Below are 21,956 nucleotides of genomic sequence, written 5' to 3'. Positions count from 1 at the left end.
AGAAATAACTGCACCAGCAGGGATTTAGACCGCAGGACACGGATTCACTTCAAAGGTCAAATTTTAGTATGTATAAAACCTCATGTGCCTCAATACATGTATTGCCCTTTACAGGCTTTGTACCATGCAAACACAAAAATGCATTATATATAGTATATCTATGTAATAGAACTTACTGTTAAATGTTAATATGCATATCATTTACGTTACCCAGATACAGTATTTCAATACTTTTGCTATTTACATCAGACTTTAACCTGTAGTGTAAATGAATATAAACAATGCACTCTTTGCATGTTTTAATCTTGTTTTCTGTGCTGTCAGAGTCTATGAAGTCTGAACTGTGTACCTCACCTGACATTTTCCTTTATTCTGGCCATAGTACATTGGCCAAAGAAGGCACAATGCAAATGATAACGTAGTTTCATCACCTCATGTCCGCGTACTCCAGCACTTTGAACATACAAACATAAGTGACTTTTATACTAGTACAAACTACGCATGTCAGCATAAAGTGGAGGAAAAAACTGTGCAACAGACTAGCCTACAACTACCCTTTAATTTCTTCAACAGAAACAAAAATTTACTGTCGTTCATATAATGTGAGCCTTTATGAAATTGTTCGTCTTATTATTATTATTGCCCTTGTCTTTTGTGACAAGTCAGTGCCAAAGCTGACATATCCAACATATCCCCAAGACTTTAACATCTGGAAACACTAAGGCCCCATTCCCAGTGAGCAAAACTAGCGGAATTCTGCGGCGGAATTGTCCGCCGCGGAAAGCCGTTAGCCTCCCGCTCATAATGGGAGTCTATGGGAGGCAAGCGCTCCTGCCCTGTCCGCGCTGAAGAATAAACATGTTCATTGTTCAGCGCGGACAGGGCAGGAGCGCGCACCTCCCATAGACTCCCATTATGAGCGGGAGGCTAACGGAATTGTCCGCCGCGGAATTCCGCTAGTTTTGCTCAGTGGGAACGGGGCCTAAGGGGGGGATTTATTAAACATGGTGTAAAGTGAAACTGGCTGAGTTGCCCCTAGCAACCAATCAGATTCCACCTTTCATTTTCCAAAGAGTCTGTGAGGAATGAAAGGTGAAATCTGATTGGTTGCTAGGGGCAACTCAGCCAGTTTCACTGCCAAATTAAATGGAAAACAGCAGAATTATGTCAAAAAGACGTTGCCTGTTTGTTGACTAATAAATTGTCTTAAGTATTCAAATAAATGTGTACTTTAATTTGGAATATATTTAGATTCAGTATAATTATTAAAGAGGACCTGTAGTATACCCCCCAAAGTAGGATGTTACTATCCTGAAATAGCGTAGGTTGTCCTGATTATATACGTTTCTACATGCCCTTTAGTTTCCGAGATATGTGGGTTTATAATTTGTCTGACAATTTGTCAGATGGGCACCAATTTAATTTTAAAAATGGGAGTAAATATCAGGTTATGGGCATGGTTATACAGTCAGGAGATGTGAATATTTTTACATATCTATATTCTATATATCCCTTGACTGTATAATACGCCCATCACCTATCATTCACACCTTTTATAAAAATTAACAACAATGTATGAAAGAGTACTTGTCACTACGGCCGCTGCCTTATCAGAAATTAATCCGGCTCTGTACCTGAAAGTTCGGGTATCCATAACAATAAAACATGCTGTGCCCCACCACCCCCACCACATAGGATCAGAATGGGGATCGCACGCATTTCCATTACTATGTGTTTTTTGCTACTTCTTGGTTCAGAGTCAAATTCACCACTGACCTGGCAGTGACTGTAGTAACAGGTACTCTTTAATTGAACTGTCAGACATATCTTGGGAACAGAAGGGCATATCAAGAAACCATAAAAAAGTGTGTAGCCAGGGCATTTTTGTAAACACTAGTTGTTACCCATTCATCTTTAACCCCTTAATGTAAGCAATCTGTATATATAAATTCCTACTGCACATACCCCATGCAGTAGGAATGTATATATACGTTCCTCACTGTGAAGGGCTTTGATGTGTGCGGGACCGATGCAGTGAGAGCGGCCCCGCACACATCAGTGTCCCGGGAGCTGAGGATAATGACAAGCAGCTGCAATCCCGCAGCTGCCTTTCATTAAACCCTTACATGCTGCGATGCAAGCTCCTGTCACTGACTATTAAAAAAAAACTTATAAACCCCCCTCTCAATAAAAGTTTAATATACCTCCTTGCCCATTATAAAAAATAAATAAACATATTATATATTGTAGCATGAGGAATTGTCCGATCTATTAAAATATTACATTATTGTTCCCGCACGGTGGATGGAGTAAACAAAGAAAAAAAATCACGGATTTCTGATTTTTAAAAATGATATATCAGAAAAAAATTAATAAAAAGCGATCAAAATTTTTCTGTTACACAAATATGATATTAATAAAAACTTTTGGCGCAAAAAAAGGACACCCAAACCAGCAATGTAGGTGGAAAAATAAAATTGCTATGGCTCTTAGAAGGTTGGGAGGAACATTGCATTTATTTAACCCGGACATGCATGCATCAAAATGAGCTCTGTCATGAAGGGGTTAAAAATCTATTCAAGCTCAGTCAAGTTGCATGGGGGCTGTGAGTATATAGCTATTTTTAAGCTCAGTTCCAAATTCTCAAGTGACATTTGGATCTCGACTTTCTCGCCATTCTAGGATATGAACACTGTTCTTTGAAAGCCACTAATGTAAAGGCTTTGGCTGAGGTTTTATGTCTGAGAGTTTCAGTCTTAGGCTGGGTTCACACTACGTATATTTCAGTCAGTATATGTACTGTATATTTCAGTCAGTATATGTATATTTCAGTCAGTATTGCAACCAAAACCAGGAGTGGATTAAAAACACAGAAAGGATCTGTACACACAATGTTGAAATTGAGTGGATGGCTGCCATTTAATGGCAAATATTTGCTGTTATTTTAGAACAACGGCTGTTATATTGAAATAATGGCAGTTATTTGCTGTTATATGGCGGCCATCCACTCAATTTCACCATTGTGTGAACAGATCCTTTCTGTGTTTTTAATCCACTCCTGGTTTTGGTTGCAATACTGACTGAAATATACGTAGTGTGAACATAGCCTTATACTTCTTGTCTGTTTTATAATCTGACAGGAATGATAGTACTCATTTCAGACAAAAAGAGCAGAAACCAGACCTCTATATGAAATTATTATTTCCATGTTCTTTATTTGTTCTGCTCTCCACCACCCCAATTTCATATTGTATTAAGCTTATCTAAGCTGAAAGACTAATGTCAATGCTACATTAATAAGACAAGACAACAGGGCATGGCTTATATTAAAATGCTCTGAATTCTGTGCATGAATAGTGTGCCTGAAAGACAATGTAGGCAAGCTACAATGACAGATGATGTGCAACTGAGAGATAGTTTGGCTTGTGATTTTATTGATGGCATTAAACACTCAATGCAATATCTCATGTACTGTATTTTCATTGCACTTTATTAGAGATGATCGAACATCAGGAAATTTTAGGTTCGATCGAACTCGAACCTTCTCGAACCTTCCGCATTTGATTCCTGATGCCTTCCCGTTCCATTAGGAAGGTGGAGACTTCCTGAGTACCGCCTGGAAAACAGGGATACAGCCTATTACCTAGGTTGTATCCCCGTTTTCCAGGCGGTACTCGGGCAGTCTCCACCTTCCCCACAGAGCGTGAAGGCCTCGGGAAATCAAATGCTGAAGGTTCGAGAAGGTTCGAGTTCGATCGAACCTGACATTTCCCGATGTTCGATCATCTCTTCTCCTAATAATTCTGACTATGCAAATTAAAGAATACAAAACATGAGTTATACATTGTTGCATTATTTCTATAAAAGGTAGAAAGAACAGTGACAAAGAGGAATCGTTATAGAAATACAAGAACAAACTGGAAAAATGTAGATGTAGAAGGGATTCAAGACCAGTAGTGGGGGACATAGTCAGATTCAACAGAGGTTCCCATTTGATTATTACTACATATGAGCATTTAAATCCAGTATACCCTAACTTCTGGACATTAACCTTCATTCCATTTACTCCTACCTTTGTACAATGTAATTTTTGAGTAGGTAATACTTGACTTAGGGACAATGAAAAGTAGGGCAATGCTGGGATATTTAGTCCCCATTAAAGGAACAACATAATGTGAAAACCTGTTTAGCATTCACTTAGATTTTTTTCTTTCAGGGAAAAAAGGCTGCACTATTGAATTAAAACTGTGTCTGTTGATTCTTTTAGATTGTTATATAGTGTACACTGATCAGCCATAACATTATAGTGTCCCTGTCATTAAAAAACACTTTCACATGTTGTAGAGACATGCCAAAAGTTTTGATCAGTCAGGGTTTGAGTGCCAAGAACCGCATGACTCCCTAGACACAGCCGGTAGAAGTCTTGCTGCATTAATATTATAAGTCTAAGGAGCCTGTTTTGTGCAAAAAGACAGAAAAGGCAGCGATTAAGGATTGAAGCACCCAGCCTCAACTTCTTGGTTATATCTAGATATTGGCAGGGGGCTCTGCAGCATATTAAAACTTTTTCTTCTAAAGACATGGGTACTTTAAAACTGCCTATTACTGTATAAGACCCTAGGATAGGGAATAAGAAGCTGAATAATGGAAGTCCAACCCCTGGTACTCTGACCCATCCCAATAACAGGGATGCAATCAGTCCCACAATGAATGGAGCGCCCACCACTCCTGTGCGGCCTGCATTCTATTATCTATAGGGCCACTGAATGTTTACAAGCGATTCATAAGTCTTTGTCATATTCCTCAAATCATTCCTAAATAATCACTGCATTGTTGCAGGGAGCATTATCTTGCTTAAACAGGCCACTGTCATTAGGAAATACTACTGCCACAAAGGGGTGTGCTTTGTCTGCAACAAAGTAACATCCACATGACAGAAGGTCTCCCAGGAGAACATGGCCCAGAGCATTATACTTTCTAAGCTGGCTTGCCTGGCTTGTCTGACTGGTCTGCAACAGCAAGCTACAATGCAGCACACATCAGTGAGCCTCCAGTGCCCCTGACCCTGTCCCTGGCTCACCATTTGTCTGTCCCTGTACTGCCCTTTGTAGGCTCTAACCACTGCACACTGGGTTTTGGAATCGTTCTGACCATCACAATTATGCCTTGCACAGACTCTTAGGGTATGTGCACACTGAGGAAAACACATGGTGGATTCCACCACTCAACCCCGCACGCTACCGCTTCCCTCTCCGTCTGTGCCATAGACTCCATTCTATGGTCAGGCAGATTCCGCCGTCCGCCCAAAGAATGAACGGGTTGCACATACTCTGATGCTTGACCATTTGTTCTAATTTTTAACATATTAAATTTAAGAACTGACTGTCTGTCTATATAGTCCACCCCTTGACAGAGCCCATTGTCACACAATACTCAATGTCACCTGTCACTAGTTTTAATGCTATGGTCAGTGTAAACAGCTCCAGACAGTTACAGTATTTACATTGTAATTGCATCAAAAGATTTTCTGAGGAGATTTACTTTTTAAAGACATCTCTCCAAAAACACAGCACATGGCGAGTACGAGATAAACGTGTTACGACAATCTGATTATAAAGTGTGTGGTAGCATTACCCTTGTTCAGGGGACAATATACAGTAAATTAGTTCTACGTGTACAGAACTATCTGATCACTCCATTTCAGGCAGCGAATCATACAACTAAATGACTTAATCACCTTAGGAAGAAAATCCTCTTATTTGGCAAAATGTCACGTGTGAGTGGTACTGCTGTGAAAGATGGGATGTGCGCTAAGTTTTCTAGTAACACCATTCCTCATATATAACACACAATAAAGGGGTTTTCATTGTATATATGAGATTTAAAGGGATTACCACAATCAATACCCATATGCCATGGAATAGACCCCTTCTATTAACTTCGGTGGACTCACAGTAACTGTGTAACATTTTCACCCATTTATTTTAAAGTCTATCATGTAAGCCATAGCCTTGCAGCAGCCACAACAGGAGAAATAAGTGGTCATCCACAGCTGACAGTCAGGGGGATATACCAGTTGTACACAGAGTGACTAGCTCGTGACTAGGCTGGTTGCGTGAGAACGTGAGACTACCATCATTTTATAGACCATTGCTTCTCAACTCCAGTCCTCAGGCCCCACCAACAGGTCATGTTTTGAGGATTTCCTTAATATTTCACAGGTGATATAATTATACTCAGTGCATCAGTTATTATCACAGGTGTTCTTTGTATGGGATATCCTGAAAACATGACCTGTATGTGGGCCATGAGGACTGGATTCGAGAAGCACTGGCACCTTCCCTATCTCAGTCTGACTGTTTTGCTCCGGTGGTTAAACAATCTTTTTCTTCCTGTATACTACAAATCTCAACCTGTTCCCATATTTCCTAATAGCTCAGTGTGTTATTAGGTTGATTCCCAATGAATGCAACCGTTCAGACAATTATACCAAATAAAGTATACAATAAACAAATCTCTGCAGAGCTTCTAAAATGTACTAAAATTTTAAGGGAACCAATCTGCACAATCGTGCTGATATGGTTTCCAGATGCACAGTATAGATCCACTCTGCCGCTCCCCAGCAGTAACTCTACATAGGGGAAAAAGTAGTTTTATTCTGGCACGCAAGGCCATGAGAGGGGCAACAACTAGTCATCTGGGAGTCACCCGTGACTAGACATGTCTATCAACCTGTCAGCGCACTCTGCAGGGATGACTGACAGGCAGAGAGGCTGCTAACGTGTCTCTCTGCCTGTCAATCATTTGCACAGAGCACACTGACAGGTAGAGAGCTGTGACTAGCCACGGGCAGCTCCTCACCCAGATGACTAGTTGCTGCCCCTCTCCCGGCCTTGGGGAGTGGCATGGTAAATCTATACTGTGCAGCTAGGAACCATATAAGCACAACTGTGCTGACTGTTTCCCTATAAAGTGCCAAGTAGTAAGCATGAACATACTCTTGGGACTGCAACAGAGCGTAAAAGAAATGTCATTATTAACTAGAATTTATACAGATAAACGAAACAGACAAGACATCTGCATGACGATAGGTGATACCAATGGAGATAGCCCATAGATAGAATGTCCAGGAAGCAATGATGGCCAGGACCACTTAATCAGAGTCTAAAATTAAACATGAAATGAATAATGGAACAAGCATGTAAACAGAGAAGCTTAAGAAAATGTCATGAGAAGCTACTTAAATAATGAGACAGGAAAATGCTGCAAGCAACGATGCCTGTGCAGCCCTTGCTAAACAATCACCAAGCCATCTAATAGGCTCAGTAAAAGAGCGCCAACCTAGAAGATCGGTGCTTGTTTAAATTATTGATCGGGCCATCATCGGCCCGTCTTTACACAGACAGATTTATCTGAAAGATCTTTGAAACCAAAACCAGGAACAGACTATAAACAGGGATCAGGTCATAAAGGAAAGACTGGGATCTATTCTCTTTTCAAATCCATTCTTTGCTTTGGCTTCCAAAATCTGTCAGATAAATCTTTCTGTGTAAACGCACCCAATGTTTAGACGCCTGTCAAAAGACAACAGGATGAGCCTTCATATACAGCAGTACTGAGATTTATTTAAAACCATAACAACATTTATGATCATTGGCTGCCATGAGCCGAAACTGAGAGATGATGAAATGGAAGGGTGAAAGGGGTGCAGTGAAAACCAGAATCCAGATCACTGGGGAACAAATAAAGGCCAGCAATATACAGGCACCCACATCCATCTTAAACTCTCATGGTTACTTGTTACTTCCTAGCTTCATGATGCAGTTTTCTTGCTGGAGGACTGGATTCAGGCCGGGTTTTAGCTGGATCAGGCTGTTGGTTTGGCTTGTGCTTTTCCTGTACCGCTGCTAGTGATATGGGTTTTGCCATTAAGTGTACCTGTGCTCTCTGCCCTGTTTGATAAATCTCCCCCCATGTGTGTTAAGGCCCTATTCCACGGCCTTATTCCTATCTGTTACGGCATGTGGAATAGAAGGCAATGATCAGCCGACATTGTTCATGACGGCTGATTGTTGCGTCGTTTGTCTTTCAGCTCGCCGTGGCCCCTCCCGCACTGCCACGTGGAATAGCAGCGGCAGCGAGCGGGGCTCGTTTGATCCTCTCGTCAGCCCTTGGAATAGGGGCATAAGGCATATCATAAACTTACATTGACCTCCAGCTAACATCTGGCCGCTGGTGTTTTTGCAAAGAAAAGAAAAACAATGGTATTTTTATTGTAGTTTTCCCAAGATTTTATGGCAGTGTGAAGCCAGTCTGAACAAACTAGATGCTGGCTGCACCAACCAAAGGGTGTAAAATATAGACTGGTGTAAACTGCTCATAGCAACCAATTGCAGCTCAGCTTTCAGCTCTGGTAAAACAAAAGCTGAGCTGTGATTGGTTGCTGTGAGCAGTTTACACCCATCTATATTTTACAACCAATGATAAATTTCGGCCATGGTGTTTTTGGGGGTAACATTTTTCTCTCCTCTCTTGCATTTTTAAGGCTCTTTGGCAGTTTTTTCAAAACGCAGCATGCTTTTTTTGGCAAAAAAGATAATTACCATTATTTTAAAATAGTTTGCTCTTCCTATCCTGCTCCACCATTGCGACCTAGGGCCATTTGAGTACAGAAAGCCACAGGGACCCCAGGAAGGTGGCAGCTAAAGGTACATTTGTTTTTTCAGCCTAGTGACCCAATAGTGTCTTAACAATGAATAGCCCAGTACCTACTGCCATTGATGCCTCTCTGAGAGCCCAACTGCATCCCCAGGGGCTGCCCATAACCATATGATCGAAAGATATGATCCACCATGTTATGGTTTTTTATGGATCCCAATGGCCAAGAGGTCCACCAGGTTTCCGTGTTCTTTTACTGGATAGAATAGCACAGCATTGTTAAAGTATTCTGTCTGCCAAAGAGCAGCAGAAGAAAGAGAACAGAAGTGTGTACGCAGCCAAGTACCTAGCTTCAAAGTAAAACATCTATTCCGGCTGCAAAGCATGTGGAACAGTGATAAATGGAATTAACTTCTGTATACGTCCCAAAGGAATGGGCACTTCTTATGATGTCATATTAAAGTACTGGGAAACACGCTCCTTCAGGATCATGCTGTACAGTTTTACAATTCCCTGATGCTTTATTATACAAGTATGATAAATTACAGCCAGTATATTATTCCCCTGTCATAAGGAAGGCCACCTAGCACAAAAGCCTGTCCCCACCCTAACCTAGATGGAATTTCACCACACAGAGGTTGTGTTGGGCAGCATCACTGCTTAGTTACCATTCTCACACAAAGCAAAGGCTTCCCCTAGAGTCATAGGTTAAGTCTCTTTACATTTTTGTGTTCATGTTTCTATACTCTTGTGTTTCTATACTGATTTTATTGGTAATACTGGTCTGCATATACATCTGCCTAGGCCACAAAAATACCTTGTCCCAACCCTGAGATGGGGTGAATTTAGGCCTTACTGCAGCATCAGCTTATTCATGATTTGTTTGTAGGCCGTAACCATGGAGACACATAGGTAGGCACTGTAGACACAAATGGTCGATTTTTAAACTTTAATATTGCACAGTTTTGCAAAGCTTCATTGTGCTGTCTTTATCGTAGAAGCATGAGAGCAATAATACGAAAATGGCTGCAAATGTGCCTTTAAATGTTTTTTTCCCCCAACAAAATTTTTGCGAGAGCGTTCCAGAGAATCTCCGATTCTGTCATCCAATCCATCCAAGAAAATCCATCAGAAAGTCAGCAGCATTAGTGCACCAGCATTCATCCAAGTAGAATACTTTTACACAGTGCCTCTCTTCTTTCACTAGGGACCTGAAAGCAATTGTAGTTAAGTGCTGACAGTCATCTAGGGAGGCTGGTATCACTTTTTACAGGTCCTATGCCTTAAAGAGTCACTGATCTACCGCTAAAGTGTTTATCATTAGGATTGCAATCTGAGTCCTGGCACTTTTTTAGGCTTTTCTTTGCTAAGTATGAAACCACCGTTCTAGTCTATAAGAGCACATTGACAATTCTGACGGCTCACAAGCTGTATTGGAAGGTACATAGACAATACTCCTTATACAGATAGCGGCTTCATTACTCAGCCCTGTGACTGAGGTGTATTATCTGTACAGCACTGTGTTCTTGGCAGTGTTTTTAGGTCATCCCACTGGATTCTGTTTCTCCCTTTACAATTCAGAGAATGAAGTATGGCATTTCCCGCCCCTCTCCTCAGCCCACCATGCTCCCCTCCCCTTGTACAGCCCCTCTCCATATACTCATGGAGATGAGAACAGCAAGTGTCCAGCCTATTCTTATGGTCTCCTGACAGGTGACATTGGATCAGCTCACCCATAGACAGCTATGCCTGTCTTCTTATAAATAACAGTTGTGGATATAGCAATAGATATTACACTGACAGCATGTTCCTTTACAAGTCGGTGACTAGACTCTTTATAGGGGTTACTAGAGATACACCCAATCTGTGTCCTATAGGAGGCCATGCACTCTGCCTATATCCTACAAGAGACCATATACCTTGTTTATATCCTAAAGAAGACCATGCAACCAGTCTATATCCTACAGGAAACCATGCACCCTGCCTGTATCCTGTAGGAGCCTATACACCCTGCCTGTATCCTATAGGAGCCTGTACACCCTGCCTGTATCCTATAGGAGCATGTACACCCTGCCTGTATCCTATAGGAGCCTATACACCCTGCCTGTATCCTATAGGAGCCTATACACCCTGCCTGTATCCTATAGGAGCCTATACACCCTGCCTATATCCTGTAGGAGCCTGTACACCCTGCCTGTATCCTATAGGAGCCTGTACACCCTGCCTATATCCTGCAGGAGCCTATACCCCCTGCCTATATCCTGTAGGAGCCTATACACTCTGCCTATATCCTTCAGGACACTATACACCCTGCCTGTATCCTGTAGGAGCCTGTACACCCTGCCTATATCCTATAGGAGCCTATACACCCTGCCTGTATCCTGTAGGAGCCTGTACACCCTGCCTGTATCCTATAGGAGCCTGTACACCCTGCCTGTATCCTATAGGAGCTATACACCCTGCCTGTATCCTGTAGGAGCCTGTACACCCTGCCTGTATCCTATAGGAGCCTATACACCCTGCCTGTGTCCTGTAGGAGCCTGTACACCCTGCCTGTATCCTATAGGAGCCTATACACCCTGCCTGTGTCCTGTAGGAGCCTGTACACCCTGCCTGTATCCTATAGGAGCCTATACACCCTGCCTGTATCCTATAGGAGCCTGTACACCCTGCCTGTATCCTATAGGAGCCTATACACCCTGCCTGTATCCTATAGGAGCCTGTACACCCTGCCTGTATCCTGTAGGAGCCTATACACCCTGCCTGTATCATATAGGAGCCTGTACACCCTGCCTGTATCCTATAGGAGCCTGTACACCCTGCCTGTATCCTATAGGAGCCTGTACACCCTGCCTGCATCCTGTAGGAGCCTGTACACCCTGCCTGTATCCTATAGGAGCCTGTACACCCTGCCTGTATCCTATAGGAGCCTGTACACCCTGCCTGTATCCTATAGGAGCCTATACACACTGCCTGTATCCTATACACCCTGCCTGTATCCTATAGGAGCCTGTACACCCTGCCTGTATCCTGTAGGAGCCTGTACACCCTGCCTGTATCCTGTAGGAGCCTGTACACCCTGCCTGTATCCTATAGGAGCCTATACACCCTGCCTGTATCCTATAGGAGCCTGTACACCCTGCCTGTATCCTATAGGAGCCTGTACACCCTGCCTGTATCCTGTAGGAGCCTATACACCCTGCCTGTATGCTGTAGGAGCCTGTACACCCTGCCTGTATCCTGTAGGAGCCTGTACACCCTGCCTGTATCCTATAGGAGCCTGTACACCCTGCCTGTATGCTGTAGGAGCCTGTACACCCTGCCTGTGTCCTGTAGGAGCCTGTACACCCTGCCTGTGTCCTGTAGGAGCCTGTACACCCTGCCTGTATCCTGTAGGAGCCTGTACACCCTGCCTGTATCCTGTAGGACACCATGCAGCTCCTGGGGCAGCACTACTTACAGTGGATGGGAGGATAAGTGTATTCCAGTGTGTGCAGAGAAGATGGGGCACAGAGCCCTGGCTGCAGAGTCCCGGCCAGGACAGATACTTGGCATGCTATAAGTGAGATCAGTGACAGCAGAGCCCCCCGTACAGCAGCAGCTGCCCCCGCTATCACCCGGGAGCCGCTCTCACATGTCCTACCAGCTACTGTGCACAAGGATGAATGAATGCAGGCGAGATCTCTCAGCATCTCTCAGCACTTACCATGGTGTGCGGAGCAGGGCGGACACAGGCAGTAGCACCGGGAACTCCAGCCGATTGGATGAGCGCTGTCCAGGGTATCCAGCAGCAGCAGCAGCAGCTGAGCGCTCCGGGCTGGAGGACGTCTCCGCTAGACTCGCAGGGTGGAGAGGCCGGCTGTGTCACAATGTGAGAGCTGCCGCTGCTGCTGGCTTTGTGACGTAGCAGGGGGCGTGCCGTGTGTAGTGGGGATTACAATGCTGCGGAGCCAATAGTATACTGCAGGGGGCGCAGCACGCCCTCATAGACGCTTGTTGCTAGGTAGTTACACCTCATACTGGACAGAACGGTCACGGGAATCATTGTCTCTCACTGACAGCAGTAAGATTGCTGTTTCTTTAGATATACTTATGTATCTGTTGTTCAGTGCTGTGCAGAGATGAATGACCAGTCTCTGACCCAATGGGGGATCACAGTCTAAATTCTAGATGAACCTATCAATATGTTTATGGGGATGTGAGAAGAAACTCAAGTATTTAAAGGGAACACACTAAAGCATGGGGCGAACATAACACGTTGTTAATCAGTAGCGGATTACAACAGGTCCATTTTGGGTGGTAGCCTGGGGCCCCGAGCTCCTGGGGGGGCTCATGGCCGCCCAAACAGACTCATACTTTCAGTGGTGTATTGTCTCTTGGCTACAGTTCTGCCATGAGCTGCAAAAAACTGTAGCTTTTTAATCAGGACAAAACTGCAGCCAGGAGCCAATTCAGTAACATTAGAGAACATACTGATGGACCTTAACATGGGACTATGATGTCACCACAGGTCCTGTACAGTCTGCTCTATGGAAGAGGAATACTAAATCTAGTGTTGCCATAGTTACAGTGGGGTGGGGGGGGGGGGGGCCCAAGCTTGGTGAACAGTCCGGGGCCTATGGTAAAGTTAATCCGGGCACTGCCTCCGCCTGGAGAAAAAAGGGTTTAATCTCCGGAGGCGACAAGCCTTTACCATGAGAACTGTGAATCTGTGGAACAGTCTACCACAGGATCTGGTCACAGCAACAACAGTAGAGGGCTTCACTACAGGCCTAGACAGGTTCTTAGAACCATTGTTTTTGATGAGGATTTGAGTTTTTCCACTTCACAGATTTTACTTTGGGCACGATACATCGACAACATTCTCACCCTGGGATGGGCATGCATCCTTATTACAAGATTTTGTGGACATTTTGAATCTAAATCACCTTGGGATGCAGATCACATATGAATATGGTGGGCAAAGTGTTAATTTTCTGGATCTGAAGATATACATTGATGATCAGAGATGGATCCAAACTAATATTTTTCACAAGCCGACAGCCACCAACTCTCTACTCCATTGGCAGAGCTGGCATCCTGGGTCACTTAAGCGCAGTATCCCTATTGGGCAAGCAGCCTGTAAAGATCTTTATGGTAGATTTCTAAGAAGGGGTTACCCAGGGGAACACCTCCAAGCTGCATATAATAAGAGCATGCTGAAGTGATAGAGCTGACCTGTCAAGGACATCTTGTCCTATGAACACGGAGAAACGGATCAGATGCCTACGGCATCCATGTGGGCGGAGATAATGGGCACGACAGATATGAAGCCCTGCCCTAATGGCACTGTCCACCAAAAATAACATGCATTTGTGAGGGGAAAGGCCACATAGGAATCCTTTATACAGTAAGATATTAAATGTCCAGAATATAAGCTTAAGATTGGTGCTAAGAACTCCTTATGTGGAAAGGGGGTGACAATATCATTTTAACTTGCTGGGCATCATACAGTTGCCTTGGCAACCTGATTGCCCAATGTTGAAACCTCAGTATATGCTCCTAAGCATGGGGCCTTCCTCATCAACATGTCTCCCGTCCACACCATGTATGCATCTTCAGCATTTGCCCTACCATGTAACCATGTAACCCCCTCATCTGCATGCTCCCCATCCTAAGCATGCACCCCCCCATCAGGACGTCCCTTATTCACACAATATACCCCCTTATCAGTACGTCACCCTTTCCACATGTTCGCCCCTCAGCAGCATGTCCCCCATTGTTTATACCAATGCAGTGTCCCAGAATCTTGCTTTTCTATGCTGTGACTGTGTACAAGTGTAGGACGGCATTGTTCTAACCCTCAGATCTAAAGGGGATTCTGTGTGATGTAGGATGTATAACAGGCATTGCTGTTTATTTCTTAAGGGTTTCCATTCACTGACAGCCAGCATATGCTGAAGTACTGTATGTATGAAGTCTGTATTCTGCATGCACATGTTTGCCAGTGCCACCTGCTTGTAGGGGGCGGTCTGTCTCAGGTTTCTTCCTCTTTTGGCCAATCAGGGCCGTAGTACAGTCTCCTCATACCCCTTAACCAATCATCTGTCAAGTTACCTCAGGCCGCTCTCCACCAATAGGGGGCAATCCCTACATGTAGGGGTGCACAGAGCCATGTGCTCCAAGTACTTTAATCTATAGTGGAGGAGTATAGATTGCTGTATGTTCCTACAGCCACCACATGAATGGAGCAAAAATAGAGTATATGCACTGTTGCTTTATTCAGGCAGAAGATTCAGGAGTCCTAATCTGAAATTTATGGAGGGTGGATCATCATGCACCTATTCTCTATCCATTGTCTATGGTGGGAAAACCCCTTAAATCAGTGCAGCACACCCATTATTTTCAGGATTGGTCACACACACATAACATAGACACTAGTATGATGGCATACCCTATGCTACAATGTCCTATATCTGACAAGTCCTTGGCTACAAAAGATAAACTATGTAATCTCTGGAGAAGGCCCTGCAAAGCAGCTGTGGCACCTGAAGCCTACTGAAGACAGTGCTGGGCATGACTGTGATCACATCTGTGTTGGATTTTCCATCACATATTCTGTCAAAAATGATGGAATTCTGTCATATTTTGTCTAGTGATAAATACCATGACAGAAATATGTTATAGTCAAAAGGTCTGTTGGGTGACAGTGGCATCTGCCATGTGAAGGATCTAGCACTGTTGTCACCTTTGTTGTCGACTTTTGTGAGCATAAGGCTCTGTGCACACGGAGCAAAACTTGGAGAATTTCTGTCGGAATCCCGCCGGCCTCTCTGTCATAATGACAGTCTATGGGAGGCTTGGGCGCCTCCTCTCTCCGCTCTGAAGAACGAACAGCGCGGAGAGAGGAGGCGCGCGAGCCTCCCATAGACTCCCATTTTGACACGGAGGCTGGCGAGATTCTGACAGAAATTCTGCCAGTTTTGCTCCGTGTGAACGGAGCCTAACAGAGTAATAGAAATGGACAAATAGAGATTTGAAAAAGAATTGGAATGTATAATATTCGAAATGTTGTATTTTTGTGCATTTGTAAATAATATTTGTATAAACATGTATACATAGATAAAATATATATGCGTGTATTATGGGTAATAAGTCAAAAGGATACAGATTTAAAAGAAGGGCAGGTTTCTGATAAATGAAACCCAGTGTATGGACGGTTGTCTTCACAAACCCTTTTACTAGAGAAGTTTTTAGGACAGTTTTCCCTCAGGCCAAGAAACATTTTTGTCGTTATTCTTCCTCATTTATGGTTGCTGTGTTCCACGGTAACACACAGTGTCAGTGTAACTCGCCTTTGTATAGCTCCTAGCTGATCATTTTACCAAACATGCAAGTGTACACATTCCCTCTTGAATATCTGCCTATTATGCTTACCCTTCACTCTGAGTGACTTATGAATTCCCCCCTTGCTGGAGCTACTTTCACACATTTAGCAGGATACAATACCCTTCTAAACAGGCTTGTCTGGCTATTTTCAAATACTTATTTAGAGAATTCTATAGAGTATGACTTGTATTAATATCTGTACTGTATAATCTCACCTGATTTTACCTGTGGATTGCATTGTGCAAAGTGTGTGAACATACCCTAATAGTTTGTAGGGGAGCATACCAAAATGTTAAATTAGTTATGTGAACCAAGCTAGTTGAGCTTCAAACTTGGACATAATGGGGGGGGGGGGGGGGGGGATTTATCAATAATTTATGCCAGGTTTCTGATGTAGATTTCACTGTGTGGTGCACGGACAGCGCTGCACAGTCAAGGAGTTGTTTAGTTAAAGCAGCCTGGGCGTACAGCCAGGGGTAAGGTACAACAGTGCGCCCCACTTCCGGGTCAGCTGAAGATCCAACTCTTTCACTTATGGGCATTGTCACCAGAAATATCTTTTGACATGTCATGAAACATTTCAGCAGTGAGACCCATGGTGATCAATAACTTTTGAGACCCACTCTGATCAGAACATATAGCCATGGAGAGATTAGAGCAGTGCAATCCACTCCCTGTCCGCCCGCTTATTCTGTCAATATTTTCTCATAGACTTTCATATTGACGGAATGAGCAGCTGCTTTAGTGAGGATCTTGCTGCTGCAATCTCTTCACAACTGCAGTAAGACCCACTGTGAGGACATATCAAAAGTTATATGCTGTGACAGGTATACTTTAAAGGGGGAACTAACAGCAGGTTAGACAAAATTAACATGTTGATAGTTCCCTAGTGGGCAAGGGGTGCTGAGGATGAAGGTATGTCTCTTACTTTCATCCTTAGTGGCATTCCAGTGTTGTTTGTTCTTAAATCCTCTGCTTGGGACTTACTGTTCCGACGCGCGTATGGTGAGGTCGTAGCCCGCGGAGCTCTGTCCTGTCACCGTCATACCGGCCCTCCCCGCCTGTCTTTACCGAAATATACTGCCACAAAAACGTCCCCACACTCTCCTAAGAGTGAGAGGAAGCCGTTACAGTTACTCACAGGTGAGAGGGGAGCGGCGAGCAGACATAATGCCTCACACAAAACATGAGGAGAGAGGAGGCAAGATGGCGTCTGATGATGACACAGTCAGATGAGAAACTGCCACCAAACACTGCTGCAGCGCAGCACAGCTACCCAGACACAGACCCAGATGACAATATAATACCTGGGCTTTTCAGACAAATTACCTCAGGCATTAAATTTGACAGGACAATTCATTATTGAGAGAGCTCATAGAATTGGCCCGCCGCCATCTAGTGGCCAGTCAGGAAAATCACAGACCAATATACGCCCTAGACAGCTAATCGCTAAATTCTTGAATTTTGCTGACAAGCAACTAATATTACAAACTTTCAAGAAAGCTAAAACAGAAATAACCATACGTGGACACAGAATCCTCCTATTCAATGACTTCTCTGCAGAGATAGCAAAGCAACGCAAAACATTTGCACCTATTTGCTCCATGCTAGTTAAAGCACAAATTAAATTCGCCTTGCAGTACCCAGCAACACTAAGGATCTTTGATGTGAATGGCGCATCCACCACTTTCACTAGGGTTGAAGATGCAAATACTTTTCTTTCCACTCTACAACTCACAGAAGTCTCGCTACAAGACACAGCCAAGCGAAGGAGAGTAAACAACTCGTCTTCTCCTACAATGGATCCCATGGAAGGATAAACATCATCTCTCCCTTGGTTTCATGTGATTCACTTTAGTGAATATAGTCTTTTATATACTATCAGTATATTTCACCATCTTAATAGGCAGAATTACTATATCCACATATTTCACCTGTTGGATGCACAACATGATATAATGGCTGTTGATATAATGCATAATTATTGTATACTGTATCTTGTTGTTATCTTACGGAATATACACAGTCAACGCATTTCTTATATTTTCATATTCCTATTGAAAATCTAGTCTGGCTGTAACAGAAAGCCATCCTGGGTATACATCTATATATGCCAGTATTCATATGAATCCAATCTGTATATATACTTGTATACTCTTCTTTATCTTTTTCTTCTTTTTTTTATCTCTAAATAGTACTGAAATGTACAATTTAATACTGTAAATATTATATAACTAGATTCCTATCTGATGGCATTGTTTCTCTCAAGTGCTTTCTCTTATTTCCTTTTATTATTCATAGTTTTACTGGTTCTAAGTGAGTACATAAATGATGCACGTACTTACTAACATATCCTCTCCACCTCTCCTCTATATTTAAATCTTATATTCTTAATAATATCTCACAAGTGTGATATATTAATAATAATATTTAGTCCGGTGACAGGATTCTCCTCTTTGTGATTCAGTGTTAGATGACACTATGTTTTAGGCCTCATTTTGGGTGTGGGATGCGAGACCCACATATAATAAGTGAAAAAAGTGAAGTCAACTACTTTTCTTTCTCTCGCATTATAGAGTTAAATACTTTCTATGTAATTTTCTTTCTCTATGTCTTATTTTTTTGTGTAAATGTGTGTCTCTCTTATGTCCTTCGCACGACCGGCCCGCCCAGCCTCCATCATTCAGGTAACTTTATTGCTCTTTATTATCTGATACTGATATTGTCATGGTGAAAATTATCTCATGGAATGTAAAAGGTCTCCTTTCTCCCACTAAATGTTTTATGGTTCTTCGCCACCTAAAAAAACTTAAATGTGACATTGCTTTATTACAAGAAACACATTTGTTGGAGAAGGACTTTTCTAGAATGCAAAAATTATGGGTAGGAAGTGTCATAGGTTCATCAGCTTCCCAGAGAAAAGCAGTAGTTCTCATACTTATCCACAAAAACCTATCCCATAATGTCATAGATTCTAAATCAGATGAGGAGGGAAGATTTGTCAGACTTTTAATGGACTCTCCCGCAGGGCGTCTCTGTATTTATAATCTATATGGCCCCAATACCAAACGAAAACCCTTTTTTCGTATAATAGAAAACTCTTTATTGCAGGAAAAAGAGAACAATATACTGGTGGGAGGGGACTTAAACGTGGTACATGAGATGCAGGAGGACAGAAAGAGAAATAATCCTTCTTCTAAAATTCCTACTTCTTCTCCTTCCATTCTTAAATCTTTCCTTTCTTCTTCTAAACTAACCGATATATGGAGACATCATAATCCAGCGGAAAAAAAAGTACACTTATTTTTCACACTCACAAAATTCATGATCTAGAATTGATTATTTTTTGTTATCTCCCTCACTAGTCCAGAAAGCCTCGGAATCCAAGATATTAGATATGGTCATATCTGACCACTCTCCTATTAGCATAGATTTAACTAATGATTTTCCAAGGGGTTCGGATATATTGTGGAGATTCCCTACATACTTAGCCAATAACTCAGATTTTCCTCAATTCTTGAAGGAATGGTGGTCTGAATATTCACTCAACAACATAGAACATAAACAAAATCCTGTATTATTTTGGGAAGCCTCTAAAACTCTCATAAGAGGTAGAATTATATCCCACTTTCAGGGACTCAAAAGAAAGGCAAAAGAAAAACATGACAAAACTTCTGCCTCTTTAAGAAAGGCTTATTCAGACTTCCTATCCTCACCTTCCCCTCAAACCGCTCCATTTGGGAATCCACCAAAAAATATGATTCTGCCATGGAACAGATAGAAAATTTAAAACTTGACCTACTAGAGAATTCTATAAATTTGGGAACAAATCCCGAAAACTACTAGCGAATTTTGCCAGAGGTAGACGATGCCCAGAACATATAAAAACTGTCACTGACGAAACAGGTACCTTACACTCTAACCCTAAAACTATAAATACCATTTTGGAAAAATTCTACAGAAAACTATATTGTAATGAAGATTTAAATTTTACCGAAGGTCATAAATTTTTAGATAAAATCACAATGCCCAAAATCACTGAAACCGACAAAATTTTTTTTAAACAAACCAATTTCATTAAAAGAAATAGAACATACAATCTCTAAACTCAAAAATGGTAAAGCCCCAGGCCCAGATGGCTTCTCTGGAGAGTACTATAAAGCACTTCTACCTGAAATTACTCCCACCCTTATGGAGGTTTTTAATCATATCTTATCCAACAAATCCTTGCCTGCATCAAGTAATATTGCTTATATTAAACTATTGCATAAATCTTCTAAAGGTCCCACTCTACCGGGCTCCTACAGACCTATATCCCTTATAGATCAAGATATGAAAATGTTATCTAAAATATTCGCGGACAGATTATCCACTATCTTACACAAAATTATTGGTGAACATCAGGTGGGATTAATGAAAAAACGTGCAGCTGTTACTAACATACGAATGGTATTAGCTGTACAGGACGCAATCTCTGGCCGCAATCTAGCTCCATCCTTCCCTGCTTTATTCTCTATTGATGCTGAAAAGGCTTTCGATAACATTGACTGGAGATGGTTGGAAATGGTGCTCGATAGAGTGGGTATCACAGGCACTTTCAAGGAATACATTAATACTATCTATGACCAACCTAAAGCAAAAATTCATACTCCAGGATTTCTTTCCTTTAGCTTCCCCCTACAAAAGGGCACACAACAGGGTTGCCCTCTCTCTTCCTTACTTTTTAATATCGCCCTAGAACCGTTGGCCCGTTTTCTCATTTCCTCTAATACATATGATGGTATTACAGTGGGAAAAAAAGAGATAAAGTTAACCTGTTTTGCAGATGACATGCTTTTATTCTTACGTTCTCACAAATCCCATCTACATAATATCTTGGATTCCCTGACATACTTTGGCTCCTTTTCTGGATACAAAATTAATATCTAAAAATGTCAATTACTTCCGTTACTCCCCAGATTATACTTCTGAAGATATGCCTGTAGAAATAGCTAAATCATATATAACGTATTTGGGGGTCCATATAGGTCGTTCTCCTATCGCACTCTATAAACTAAACTATAAACCACTTATTCTTAAAATTGCTAAAGAATTAGAAAAATGGAACTCTCTACCCCTTTCCTTGGCAGGCAAAGCTCATTTATTAAAAATGATGTCCTTTCCTAAACTACTTTATCCTATCTAAACAATACCTCTGCTACTCCACCATACTGATATTTCTCATCTACGCTCTCTATTTATAAAATTCCTGTGGAATGGTAAAAAGGCAAGAATTGTTTGGGATAAACTTTGCCTTCCAAAAAATAATGGAGGCTTACAATTACCTGATATACGCCTATATAACCTAGCAGCATTGTTCCGCCACGCCAAGGACTGGCTTCAAGTATCTTCTCACTTCTCTTCTATTTCTTTACATTCTCAACTTGTTTCTCCTCTATCTCTTTCTGGCCTCCTGCACTCCAAACTCCCTCATATACCTTCTGAAGTTAAAAAACATCTTCTCATTAAAGATACGATTGCCTCTTGGAAATCTATTAGGAAATTATTTAATCTCCCAATGCATGTTTCTACAATGCTTCCCCTATGGGAAACAAGTTCTTTCCCCCTGGGCTACTCAAGCAACTTATTCCAAATTTGGAAACAACAAGGAATCATGCACTTGGGAGACATCTTAAGAAAAGATGATTACAATTTAATGTCATGGGGGGAAATTTGCAGTAAATTTTCCTTACCCACATCCGAAGAAGCTCAATACAAACATATTAAATGCTTTTACATGTCTCATACTAGAGGAGACCATAACACTCTCTCTTCCGATACATTTCATAAACTTCTACCGTCTGACAAGTCTCACCTTCCATTACGGGACATATATGATATTCTCAAAAACCACACTCAAATGAACAATAAACTAAAGGTTTTTAAATCAT

General features: G+C 42.1%; 1 protein-coding gene across 1 annotated transcript in view; it reads right to left on the bottom strand.

Annotated features, from left to right (window-relative positions):
* Positions 1-12,585, bottom strand: part of ELOVL2 (ELOVL fatty acid elongase 2) — a 93,113-nt gene extending 80,528 nt beyond the window's left edge. Inside the window, exon 1 of the mRNA XM_069960175.1 lies at positions 12,365-12,585. Within this exon, the coding sequence (XP_069816276.1) occupies positions 12,365-12,367 (3 nt within the window). The 5' untranslated portion in view covers positions 12,368-12,585. The remainder of the gene's footprint in view (positions 1-12,364) is intronic.
* Positions 12,586-21,956: the final 9,371 nt, after the last annotated feature.

The sequence above is a fragment of the Dendropsophus ebraccatus genome, chromosome 2 (genome assembly GCF_027789765.1).
Source record: "Dendropsophus ebraccatus isolate aDenEbr1 chromosome 2, aDenEbr1.pat, whole genome shotgun sequence".
NCBI lineage: Eukaryota > Metazoa > Chordata > Amphibia > Anura > Hylidae > Dendropsophus > Dendropsophus ebraccatus.
Note: the sequence above shows the minus strand (reverse complement) of the source record. Positions and strands in the feature narration are given on the sequence as shown.